Below are 13770 nucleotides of genomic sequence, written 5' to 3' on the forward strand. Positions count from 1 at the left end.
ATTTAATTCCAAACACGTTTACCAGCAAATGATTAAAAAATGACATATAAACATTACACACAGACGGGTAGAAAGAAAATTAGAGAAAGCAGAAAAATGAGTTTTATTATTAAAGAAATATTGTTTCCATATGAGGAAGGGAAACGGAGCCTAAATTCAAAATAATGTTGTCTTTTTTGTGAATTTTTCTTGACAGACTGCAACTAGTTTAGGCATCATTTTGGAGTTTTTTATTGAATGTTTGGCAGCTATTAGAATGAATGGCACATACCAGTGTATATCTGTGCACATTCCAAATGTCAAAAGTGAAGGCAAATCTGTCACACACGTAAGGAGTAAAAATAAGAAAATGTCAAGACTGTCTTTCCAATACACTGCCAGCATTTTCTGTTATTCAAACCCCATCATGTCTTGCCTGCTGTCTAAAGGTAAATTGTTTCACACTGTTGAAAGACTGTGTGGTTTGTGTGTAATTATTGTTTCACTTCTCTGGAATCTCAAGTAAAACCAGAGCTGGTGATAATTTATTACATTTGTCTATAAACAGCCCTGAAAGGCATTTGATTGCTTTTTTATAGGATTGACTTTGTAATATTTTCCACAAATTCTAACTAAACTATTGAAGTTTCATGCCTGATTTCTAAGGGCAGCTTCTTTAAAGAAAGATATTTTAAATCCTGCATAAATTCCAGCCCCATGTTTGTCCCTAGAATGACAATAGGTTAATTTCATGGCCCACTAGTTTCCTCTGGATACATTTTCCAAAATAGGAATGTCAATAATATCAAAATATCTTTCACCTTCAGCACATAAACCTTGTAGTTAAAAAGAGGTTCTGGAAAAAGTACCCAAATGAAATTGATGTGAATAAGCTTATGAAAATACCATCACTAACTAACTTCAAGAGACTTCTGTTAATTTAGTCTATTCTATTTTCTAAGCAGAATGAATCACTTGCTGCAACTTCTGCTGACACAGTGTTTGTATGTACCAAAACCTTCACTGTGCTTTATGTCTTCATTCTTTCAGATAGCGTTTGTTGAGCTCTTAATGTAGGAATTGGCTTCTGTTTTGCACACCTTCAGTCAGAGGGTCTCAGTCTGTGGGCTCGTAGAAAAAGCTCAAACTTTTTTTTCCCCATCTGAAAACAGCAGAAATGCACCCTGCACAACTCCCCTTTTATGCAAATGTTGTTCGGGAGACCAAAGCTTAATTTGTCTATGGAAAAACTGGGACCATTTAAAAAGATGTCTGCTTAGTGTTTGAAATTCCCGCATTATCTGTCACAACCCTTACTTTTCTGCCTGCCACACCCCAGAAATATAAAGGCCCCCTCGTTAAAACTGATAAAATACTCAAGGAAAAACAAAAAATAGCACACAGTTCTTCCAAAAAACAAAAACCTAAACAAACAGTTTTTGCTAAAGTCCAGCTATGATGAACAGAGTTGCCCATATGAATATTAAAAGTAAATTATCATTACTGTAATTATAACTAACTGCTTAATCTCTGCCCTGCAATTTTTTGTTTCTAATGGTCATTGTCCTGGTCATTGACAATCATCTCAGGGGAAGACCTTATCTGGACAAAATTCCTGAAGCATCTTGGCAACTAAAAATCATGACACTTCCACCTCCAGATCTAACCTTTCCATGCACACTTTATAAAACTCACACATTTTTTCTCAGACATTTAAGCATTACAAGGTACACTTATTTCACTCTCAGATCAACATGATTACTGTATAGCAGCCGTCTTTATCATATCAAATGAAGAGCCTCAAGAGCTTGTATAGTACTGCGCTGGTAATGTTGCTTTTTAAAGACATCATAGATAAGGTCTGCAGGCAATTTAGTCAGAGAGGCTAAGTTACCCTCTAAGCCTTTTCTCAGTTAAACGTGCAGAAAATGATATAAATGTTTAATAAATTGTACTAGACGTTTCTCCGCAAACATGCTTGGCTTGTTTTTAAAACCTAATGAAAGATGTGCATTTATAAATCGGGCACTTTCTGTGAGCATCTCCCATGAAATACTTAAGTCTGGTTATAATAGAGAGGAAACCACTGTCGACCATAATTTCAAATAATTCACTTCATTCTCACTATATGTTTCACAGAAACCTAGGCTTGGTTAAATTTTGCTACTCAACCAACTTTTTTTTCATTTGAGCTTGGAAAATGATTTAAGATTTATAAGCACAGTATTAGTTATAGTCATCATTAAGGAAGAAATGCATATACTGTATAACCGACTACAATACAAATTTCTTTCAGAGCATTATGATAACATTGGGCCACTTTTCTTGCAAACTGTCAGTAAAATACCGGGCTGCATTTCTACAGCTCCCTGAGCCCTGCAGCCCAAGTGGCCTTTAGCCTGGCTCAATTTATCAAGGCCTGTTATCAACAAGCAAACAGGACTCCACCAAAGCCAGAAAGTTATCCCCAGAGCAGTAAACGGAGGGTTCTCTGTCCCTGTTGGAAATGCTGTTTCTTTCCCTAAACTGAACCTACTGACTCCTCCTGGAATGCGAGATTTGCTGTATTCATTTTAAGAACAATGTGGTGCTGTATTAATCCCGCTTCTACTAAACACGTGGTATCACAGTATCACCAGGATACCATTTCTCCAAGCTGAAAACGGAACACCATGCTTTCTGGAGGCGAGTCGTTGGGCAGGGGGTGGGGGTGGGGTTTTCGCTCTCTGGAACATAGGACAAATAGCCAGTTTTGGAAAAAAACAAGACTCATGACAGGAGAGTCCCACTAAAAACAGGGTGTATAGTCACTTCTCTACTTTTCGTCTTCACAGCAGAAGATCTCTATCACCACAAGGTTGACACTCACCTGTTCCACCCTGACTGGAATCAGGATAATCTGAGTGGTACTACAATAACCAACGCCAAGGCGCTTCAGAAAAAGCATAACAAAAGGCCTGAAAATGGCGAGCCAAGACCATATTCTACATATCCCAGGCTTACACAAAATCCCGTAAGATATTCACACATGCAGCGATACACCCGTCTAACTTGGATCATATTCATTTTGTACTTTCATCACTCAAGACAGGAACTGTTAGAGCAACGCTTATGTTTCACTTTCAGAAGCCTGTTTTGCATATTTTTGGAATACTTTTCATGTTTGATCCACGGAAAAAAAAGGAACACGCAGCTGGTTATAAAAAGCAATTTTTACATTTTTCTGGTTGTCCATTTTGACTAAATGTAATCCGTTCAAATGATGTTTAAGTTATTCGGTTTGTACAGTGACAATTGCAGTAAGGTTCTGTTCTACACTGTAAACAAAACTGTAAAAACCTTGGGAATACAGGAAAGAGGTTGGATTTGACATTAAAGAAGTCACGCTCAAGCTTCACAATGCACTAGTAAAATCTCTTTCAGGACAGTGTTCTATGTTGTGCACCACACCACAAAAAGGCTATCAGAAACAAAGAAAGAGTTCGAAGAAAAGCAACACAAATAATTCATGGGATTGAAAGAATATACTGTATACTGTACAGTAAAATCCTCAGGGTGATCGACAGAACCAGATCATGGCTATTTCAAACTCGGCAGCAAAATAAGAACATGGGGTCTAGGAAACACTTCTTTACACAGAGTTGTGGGTTTCTGGGCCAATCTTCCAAGCCAAATGGATGAAAACCAAACCCTGGGCTCCATCACTAAACGGCTGGAAGAGATTTTAGATTCACTTACTAAGCTATCAATTGAGAAAGATGGGAGAAATGACCTTGTCCTGTTCACAGCCCTTTTCTGTTTCCATATGTTCTTCATGAGTGTGGCAGGAAAAACTCACAGCATACAAAGCTGCCTGAATTCCACTTATAATGACACCTAATTCAGGTTCAGCCACATATGAAGTCCCTCAAAGTCTCCAGTCAACATTTAATTGCATTTAATTTCAGAGTACACATTTCCCTCGATATCAGAGTTTCCATTCACTCTCACTAAACAATGTTTTTTTTTGTGGACTGAATTTTTTGGTAGTATTCACAATTCAAACACAAACACAAGGTTTCAATGGGGTGCTTGATGTGCAGATGCATGCCTGTGTTTTAAAACTTTTCATTTAATTATAAGGCTGAGGCAATGCATTCATCCATCATACCATTGATTCATACTGTAACTGATCATCATGTTTGTGCATTTTTGTGTTCTACATGAAGTTAGAAAGTCAAGACAATTGTGTAAGTAAAGAGATTGCCTTCTGGCAGGACTCAACAGATCTATTATTGAAGCTGCTGTTTTATAGTGTGATTTAGTTAATTTAATTATTTTAGACAATTGCACAAATCTACAGCACTGCTACTGGGTTGCTGTCTATTAATCAGTCTGTTAGCTTCATGAAAAGGAATATGCCCATTGTAAAAAAATGTAAATGTAATGAAATATCGTAATTACTCACCCGTCTTCCTTTTGGTCCTCTGGCACCAATGGCACCACGAGACCCAGGAGGCCCCTATAACACAAAAAGGAAGACGACCAAACTGAGGTCAGAGAATCAAAGAGAAAAATGGCCAGAGGTACCAAGGCCCACAAACACTCAAGACCTCTGGGTCTCGTTCAAGGAAATATCCCTATGTGATACTTCCTCAAAACATCTAAATCGACCTCATTAGTCACCTAAATAAACAGAAAAATGCTCCAAGTTGCCAAAGCAATATTTTGGGACATACAGTACCACCGAGGCTAGAAAGAATCTGATTAACTGTAATTACGTATCACATTGATGGGAAACGTTAATTCCATTTCATTTTTTAGTACACATCACAACCCAGAAAGGCAGAAAAAGTACAAAAAACTTTTTCATAAAAGATGGGAGAGGAGCACTCGGACATGGGACACAGCAGCTGTGACAAACACAGGCAAAGCAGATGAAACAGAGGAATTAAATTCATCTGCCAAGAAATCTGCACGCTGTGATGTTAGAAAATCCACAACCAAAACCTGGAATCACAGTCATTCATGTGCATCTGCAAATCAGTAGCGCATGAGCGTTTCTAAAAGGTATCTTTACAGAGAACAACAGTTCATGTGTACTCATTCTCTATGTTCTGCAACCTATCATAATTGTTGACAAGGGCTATTAGTGACATACGCTTTTAGCTAATGAGCATATTGACAACAGAATAAAAACCTTTCAAATGCTATACGTGCGTCTGCACAGAATTTTCTTGTTTGTTTCTTGTTGCGCAGAGTTTCTGGTTTAATTTTCATCAGCCCAATTCAGGCTCCAAAATTAGGTGCTGGAAAATGTCTTCCAAGGCCATGTTTATGTTTATTTTCAGTTCTCTTGGGTCCCATCGCTTCCAAACGCTTACTCAGGCTTCACAAAGAGCCCTTTCCCAAAACAGTTCATACAACATCAATCCGCTTCATTCTAATTACACAGAAGTGTTAGATTTTCAGCCGATGGGACAGTAATCCTGCTAAAGCTGGAGGGTGCTGAATTTGATTAACATCAAAATTCCCCTACAAAGGTGTTCCCTTAGATTGTTCAAGTGTGAATGAAAAGGAAGGCTTTGGTCTCTAATTAAAGACATTAAATATTTTTGATGCCGCACCTACTCATTTTTAAATGGGGTAGGCTGTGCTTGTGTGTACAGTCTGTGTGAGTGAGATTGTGTGTTTGAGGGGTGAGGGGGGGAGTCTCACATCTTTAATCCTCCATATCCATCACCAGCTTGTGCTTTCTAGCTGCAATGCCAGGGTGCCAGCACGATAACGACATGATGACACCACACTGGGCTGCGGTTCAAAGGCTTTGTCTGACTTGGACGCCGCACCACATCGAAAGGGGCATGATATAAGATGGCAGCCAGGCCAAATGAGAAGGGCCTGAAACAAGAATGTGTGGCAAGGTTTTTGCCAGCTCCTTCAACTCTGAACCATGTCAAGTCAGACACTCAACAACACCATATTAAAACGTGGCCACATAATTGCGAAGACAGGAATCAAGACATTATGTGTTCCCAGGCTGCCTTTTATGATAAAAGGACAACTGTCTGTTGTTCAGATTTTCAAAGCTTTACAACTGCAGGCGTGTCTGTGTGTGAGAACATGCATCTGTAGTAACACTCCAAACTATTACATTAAACACAGGTGGCATGCGTTTTGAACCCACTCCAACCACCCACTCTTTCTTGTCAGTTCATTCTGTATGTAAACACATACTGGCTTCAGACAACACACGGGTTGCTGCAGCCCAGAATATTATGCCATTCCAGCTGTGATAATTAGTTTCACAGAAAACTACAGAATGCAGGCTACACTTCACACAGTAAGAAAAGCCAGCTTCATTTCCTTCATCATCAAGGGTATGCTCCTATAAAACTCCAAAGCAGAGAACATGTCTAAAGGAACATATTTTAGTCATCGTAATATCATTAGATATCTCATAACTTCCCGAATGATAAAAAGTGGATGCAGCCAATTTTTTTATCTACTGGAATATCTACTGGAATTCAGTTTGTTTCTTATTTTATACTTCTAACATTATGTTAGTAAATTCCCTTTTAAAACATTGTTGTTTAAGAAGAAAACAAATATTTTTGGAAGTCTGAAAGAGAGTGAAAGCACTCCTCTGTAATGAGAACTGTCTCCTTTGTAGAGGTTAATGGTTTGCTTTATGGTTTTCCTGTGCTGTGCAGTGAAATTAAGCAGTCACAACTTTGATGCACTTGGAAGCCATTTTATTTTCCAGTTTCCCCTTTCACTTTTAACTTGAAATTCAACATACTTGAAAAAACACAGCATACACAGCAGTACTATAACCTCCAGCCTAAAAAAAAACCCAAAGTAAACCATCTTTAGAGTGACCTATTATAGATGGACCTTCTTTTTCTTTGGCAGTGCTCTAATTTTTCACACAAGATGTCAGATTATGCTAAATTGGTTGTATGTTTAACATTTACTGTGGTAGTTTAGCCGTTAAATTATTAAAAATATCAGCAATCCATTGTGAGCATGTTACTGTACCTATTTTAGCTGACTCATACTATACATTTTCTCTCAGCTAACGTAAAAGACACAGAGAGGCCAAAACTCTAATCTGATTCAGAGCCTTTTGAAAAGGATTCTGCAGCTAAACAAAACAGGCTGCACAGTGTTTAGAGAGTAATGAACAGAGCAGGGTATCTGGGCAGGCAGTGTAGTCCTGACTAGTGTCACATCACCATAAAAAAAAAGCTGGCACAGACATTCACTGAAAGCTTGAGAGGAACCATAGACTTGGAGCATTTCTCAACACAGACGAATCAGGCACATATCATAAGTGTTTAAAATTCAAGAACTTACAGCTCGTCCTGGTGGTCCAGTAGGCCCACTTTCACCTGGCGTACCTGGATGTCCCTGAATGAAATCAAACAGATTTTTAAGAAAAAGATTAAAGTATATGAAGTATATTAAAAAGAAAACACACCAACTTAAAGTCTTGCTGGAGAATTAAAGAGTGCTCTACATACAATATAAAGTGTACATATTTTCCTCATTGCTTATACTGTAGCTTAACAACTTTTTCTTTGCTATTATGATATGACTCATCTTCCAAAGAACAATGCTAATTTCTAGGTCATACCCATGTCTTTTTGGATTGGTAGGGGAGATGGGGAATGTAACAGGAACGCTGGTTGCAATTAAAACAAAAAAGAAAATTGTAGTAAACATAAGGATGGTCCACCAATGCAATTCAATAAGCACAAATAGAAATTCATACACTTTGGTGTGTGGCTGAAACATCTGTTAACTCTGTTTGCACTTGTGGAATGCTGGTTTTGTTTAGACATATATGAAGTAAGTGGAAGTGAGGGGTCTTCAGGCATTTTTTATTTTAGAATTCAAATTTTAAAAAGCTAAGAAGAATATTAGTACTATTTTAAACACATTTGGTCAGCCAGGTCTCCATTGACGTGTTAAAAGAACTGGAAAAAGAGTCATATCTTTCCAAGATTGCAATACGGACATAGTAACACTGAAAACTCCTTTTACATACAAGTTAAAAGACATAAGGAAGTGAAAATCTTGCCTTACAGCCATAAAATTGTTAATGGAAAAAAGGAAAAACCAAACAACAGCTAGACCTCAAAAGAAAAAGAGCCCTCTTGACCCTCCTGTCATCAGACACTACCGTGATTTATATGTGGCTGTTAAAATTGTGTTAGAAATTCAAGTTGTTTCCTGAGTACTGAAAAGATTGGTTGCCATTTCTGAAGTTCAAGAGTTCATGTTCTGAACAGCACCAAGGTGTGCATTCTTAGGACTATTACATAACTCATAAAATCGTTGTTGCAGTACTGTCATGACTGGGGAAATGTGGTAGCATTCAAAAGGTACCCCAAAAACATCAATATTACGCACAACATTAATATGATCCAAAAGATGATCATGATAATAAAGGCAAGGAAACACCATTGAACATTATTTTTATTAGCATTTCCACAAAAGAAGCAGTTGGTGTTTTGATAAAAAAATATAAAGGCAGATAATGGGACCTTAATACTTTAATTAGTTGTTTGAGCTGTTTAAAAGGTAAAAACAACACCTAATGGATTCAAGCCAATTGGCAACACAGTGAGAATGGAAAGATCTTTAGGTACTGTATAAATACTCTAATTATTAAGTGTGAGCAAATTCTCCATAACTTGTGTATAAAGCATGACACTTAATCTTTATGTTTTATACATACGCCGTTTCAGTCCAAATTAAGCTGTCTTGCCTGATTAATGTATATAACATACAAAGTTCTTAAACTGACAAGAAAAATAAATGCAATTCATTAATTAAAAAAGATGGTCTTTATCTCTGGTTCCGGACTGTTTGATCATGAAAAAAGTCTCTGTTCAATTCATTTTTTTCCAGTCATTTTTTTTCCTCGCCCTTATATCAAGCCTGTGTTTTACAAGAGAGAAAATCTCAAGAAAAACAACCTAAGCATTGGAAGAGTGCCGAATACAGGTTCTGTAAAATACTGATCAGGCAGACAGATACTGTAGCAACATTCTGGAACCAAAAAGCAAGCTGTTGTTAAATTCTTCATTTACGTCATCTGTCTTTTTCTGGCACGTAGTAGGAAGCTGACTCGGCCATTTATTCAAATAGATAACTGTCTGGTTTCTGTTACAGATTTTAATAGCTTTCAGACTGTGAAATGCAAAGGAGGGTATATTTGACATGACTAATTCTAGCTGTTTCTATTTGTAGTACAGACAGCAGTAAAGAATCACAAATTGCTTGACATACAGGAAGGGAACACACTTATCAACCACTGAAGTGTAGCCCCTACCTAGGTCATAGGCAGAAAAGTGAGGAATAGCACCAATCTGTTTAACGGGTGAATTAGGTAGGCCAGACTTTTTAAGACCAGGGGACACCACATCATCAAACATTTTAGGAGATTTTCTAATGCATTATATACTGTACACATTCTCAGGGGTAGACAGACATTTATCTTCAGTTACTGTGTCAGGATAGGAGGATGTTTCCGATTTCAAACGTGACAAACAGCTTCAGTTAGAGCTGCCAAAATATTGTAGTAACTGTTTATTTGGTCAATCAAGGAGATTAATAAACTTCAGAACACTCATTCCAGGGTCATTTGGGATTTCCAGTAGGGTGCATTTGACTGTGTTAACTGAAAACACACTTCTCCAAACGTTCTATGAATCAGTGGATGTATATTCACTGTTATTCTTGTTTTGAACATTACATACTGTTGCAGGCAAGTGAAATATTTAAAATGGGCAGAAAAGGTCTTGGCACAAACTTTCAGATCTGACAATGAAGCTTAAGGTCATATCACTGAAAAAAATATTTTTAATATTAGACTGTTATACCTATACTTCCTAAGACACTAGGAGCTCCCAAAATAGAGCCAACTTTCAGAGGGTAAAACACTTAACAATAGAAGGATGACACTGTGCTGTCTTTCTGACATCCTATCACGGTACAACTGTCCTTGCACATTCAAACTTTAATTCACCAGCTATATTCTATAGGATATTTATAATGTAACATCTTGATTGAACCGAGATAAAAAAACAAAATGAATGAAGAAGCAAAGTGACTGTAGACCAAGTACTGACCACTGCAGAAAAATATTATGCAGGATAATGAACGTTTTGACAGGGCCAGTGAGAAATATATACAATATATATTTGCTCATCAGGTCTGACTGTCTCCTGGAGTGGTTTGTTCATATTCTGTACTGTATTTCAGTAGGATGGGTTCAAACCCCTCTTCCACCCCAGCTCCTCAGTGTTTCATGTCCAAGTCGTACAGCAGTGGGAACAGAAATCGGGTCCAGACTTACTCCTTACCATCGCTCCCTTTTCTCCTGGAGGCCCAGGAAGACCCATTTCCCCTCGGTCGCCCTGGCAACACAAACACCATGATAATGCGCAAGCAAATCACTTGGAAAAAACACAAAAGCTCTGTTAGAAGAAAAAAGAAACAAAGATGATTTTGAACCAGAGTAGTTACTGAAATGCCACATGGGGGTGACTGTTTCAAGAAGGATATAGCAGCAGAAGAAAACATTATCACTTAAACTATCAAAGAAAGTGAACAACAGAAGGTAACAAATTTAGCAACTAATGGATGCAAACGTTTCACCCAGTTTATTTTTGAAAGAACCCAGGGAATTGACTTCAACTACATGGTTGGTAATTTGTTCCATACTCCAACAGTCCTAAAACACAAGGATCAGAAGTGGTAGTGTGCCGCCACATTGTCAGAAATGGTTTTTAAATACACTCTCCAGGCACGACTGACTTGAGCACAGTGCTTTAGACTGCTCCTGTCTTTCCTTGATTTCTTAGGGGAATATCCAAGTACATGGGTGTAAATCTACAGTATATGTAAAAACATAGGATTAGACATACTGTTTTTTATGACCAAATAAGAAGAGAGGGCAGTCCCACATCAGGCTGACAACATGAACTAAATCCAACAGCTTCTGTTGTCTAGTATGTAGTCCTTCAAACTAGATAGGCAGAGAAAGCTGATCAAGGAAATTCCCAGCATGAAAGAACATTTTACATGCTTGTGGCAGCACAACTCCATCATCTTCATCCAAGCTCCCCTCCACTTGAGGTTGTGATGAGGGTTAATGGTGCATGAAATTCTACTGGTTTCAGTGGTTTTCCATCGGATTCTTGTTTTGGAATTGTTCTAGCAAGGAAAAGTGATGGAAGCCTGTACCATGCTGGACCAGCCAACTGTACATTTTCGGTCACTGTGAGAATAAGTTTATTAGATAATAATAATAATAATAATAATAATTGCTTACACTTATATAGCGCTTTTTCTGGACACTCCACTCAAAGCGCTTTACAGGTAATTGGGACTCCCCTCCACCACCACCAATGTGCGGCATCCACCTGGATGATGCGACGGCAGCCATAGAGCGCCAGAACGCTCACCACACATCAGCTATCAGTGGGGAGGAGAGCAGAGTAATGAAGCCAATTCACAGAGGGGGATTGTTAGGAGGCCATGATTGATAACAGCCGATGGGGAAATTTGGCCAGGATGCCGGGGTTACACCCCTACTCTTTTCGAGAAACACCCTGGGATTTTTAATGACCACAGAGAGTCAGGACCTCGGTTTTACGTCTCATCCGAAGGACGGCGCCTGTTTTTTACAGTATAGTGTCCCCGTCACTACACTGGGGCATTAGGACCCACATGAGCCGCAGGGTGAGCGCCCCCTGCTGGCCCCACTAATGCCTCTTCCAGCAGCAACCTTAGTTTTTCCCAGGAGGTCTCCCATCCAGGTACTGACCAGGCTCACACCTGCTTAGCTTCAGTGGGTTGCCAGTTGTGAGTTGCAGGGTGATATGGCTGCTGAAGGGGGCACATATCAAAGAAGGGGGCACATATCAAAGAAGGCATGCACGTTTTCTAATGATACACTTAGCAAATACAACAACCATTCAAATAAAGCTGAACAAACGTTTGAAAAAATATTTTTTCATGAGCAGACGAACAGCACAAGCTCACCTTTTCTCCTGAGATTCCCATCTCTCCCACGGGGCCGATGAAGCCAATCAACCCCTAAAAATCCAATTAATGAAAGAGAATGTTTGTCGACAGTGCTAACAAGACGAAATAAAAATGATATTGCTTAAGGAAAGTGATTACCCTTTCTCCAAGCTTGCCAACCTTTCCAGTTATGCCAGGCTCCCCCTGCAATATAAGGGTTAGTTAATGGTTGTTTCATTTAAATACTAAACACACTTGCATGTGTACAACACTATCAAACACACACAGGACTGCTTTATTGGAAGCAGAACTCAATGGAAACTCAATGGAAAATCCAAATCCAGCAACACAAATTAGTTGAGCACAGAGACAAAAATTTAATCAGTAACAAAATATTATCAAAACCCATTACTCAGTACAGTCAACAGGGCAAAGCAATTTAACAGAGCCTGATAATAAATAACTTGCTTGTGTGCACAAACAGCTGAGTCATTGCTGCAGTAAGACAGAATCACTGCAACATGGCTGAAGGCTTGGAAGTAGCTTTTCAGCTTCTCTGTGATCAGATTTTCTGCGGCATTTTTAGAGGTGGAGTTGAGTTCTTCCAACTCACTGTTTTAGTGAGTTGCTATCATGCTGACACATAGAATAATAGAGCAATCATTTACCTACCTTTAGTTCCCTGAAGACCTAAGCAAACACAGTATATGAACTGTTGTTATGTGCCTCTTTCAGCAGCCTAACCTTGTGTAGGATCACAGGCTTATTATACCTCCAAATGAAAAAGACCCACAAGCTTAAACTGTGTTAAAAAATAATTGAGACATGATCCAGCTGTGACTGCACAAGTTTGATATCCACCAGCAGCCTCTCTTATTCCTCTTTATAAAGAAGATATAAAGGATGCTGCCTCCGAATTCAAGTAAATTGATGCAGATTTGGAAATTTGTGGATGGTGGACCACAAGAGGTGTATATCGCAGATGAAAAGGAAATATTACTCATGGATTTGAAATTTATATCACCCATGGCTTCAGCTTTTGGTTGTGAGATTTTTCAGCTTTTTTCATTTGCAATGCCCCGGGTAATTTGCAGATCAACTTGTCTCAAATGTGATCCACGAAGAAAGGGAAAAACATCACACGAGCTAAGAAATGCTACTGTAGGTTTCAAAAACCAGAATCAAGAAGCAGAGGCATGAAAACCCTTTAAGCTCCAGATTTCTTGAAACCATGCACACATCTAATATACAGGAGATACAATGAAGCACATTGTAAGAAGTGCCCCCCTGCCACACACACAAGACAAATGCTCTTTGTTAGGTATATGAACAGTATTCGCCTCTCGGTTACCTTCAGACCATCAGGGCCCGGTTTTCCAGGGAATCCTTTCCGCCCCGGTCTGCCCTGAACAGAAAAAAAAGAGAGGACTGTAAACACCCTCACTTCAAAACCCCTCCACCCTCAAACCAGCTCTCAGCTGTGAAGGCAAGAAGATTAAGGTGAGTATCTGCCCCACAGGGCTACACCTATAACCCAGTCTCTGGCATCAAAACACCCCTTTTTTAAATTGCGCAAACCGTTTCTTATCAATACGTGTGTGAATAATGGGTTACACAATAGACCCTGAAGGGTAGAATAGAAGAAAGGCGCTGGAATTGAACAATATATATCTGTCCAGCCTGATATAGGACCGATTAGGCCATTCTGATTCAGAGGTTTTTGATGTCAGTTCTTAAGAAAGCTTTTCTTAGTCTGCCTCACCTATCACT

General features: G+C 38.8%; 1 protein-coding gene across 4 annotated transcripts in view; it reads right to left on the reverse strand.

Annotated features, from left to right (window-relative positions):
* Nucleotides 1-13770, reverse strand: part of LOC148643942 (uncharacterized) — a 157480-nt gene that overhangs the window by 44943 nt on the left and 98767 nt on the right. For all 4 annotated transcript variants that reach the window (XM_088615534.1, XM_088615531.1, XM_088615532.1 and 1 more), the window contains exons 23-28: nucleotides 13352-13405; nucleotides 12160-12204; nucleotides 12019-12072; nucleotides 10335-10388; nucleotides 7318-7371; nucleotides 4427-4480 (exon numbers count right to left, since the gene is read on the reverse strand). In XM_088615534.1, the coding sequence (XP_088471660.1) occupies nucleotides 4427-4480; nucleotides 7318-7371; nucleotides 10335-10388; nucleotides 12019-12072; nucleotides 12160-12204; nucleotides 13352-13405 (315 nt within the window). The remainder of the gene's footprint in view (nucleotides 1-4426; nucleotides 4481-7317; nucleotides 7372-10334; nucleotides 10389-12018; nucleotides 12073-12159; nucleotides 12205-13351; nucleotides 13406-13770) is intronic.

This window comes from Lepisosteus platostomus, chromosome 21 (assembly GCF_059453375.1).
Source record: "Lepisosteus platostomus isolate fLepPlt1 chromosome 21, fLepPlt1.hap1, whole genome shotgun sequence".
Taxonomy (NCBI): Eukaryota; Metazoa; Chordata; class Actinopteri; order Semionotiformes; family Lepisosteidae; genus Lepisosteus; species Lepisosteus platostomus.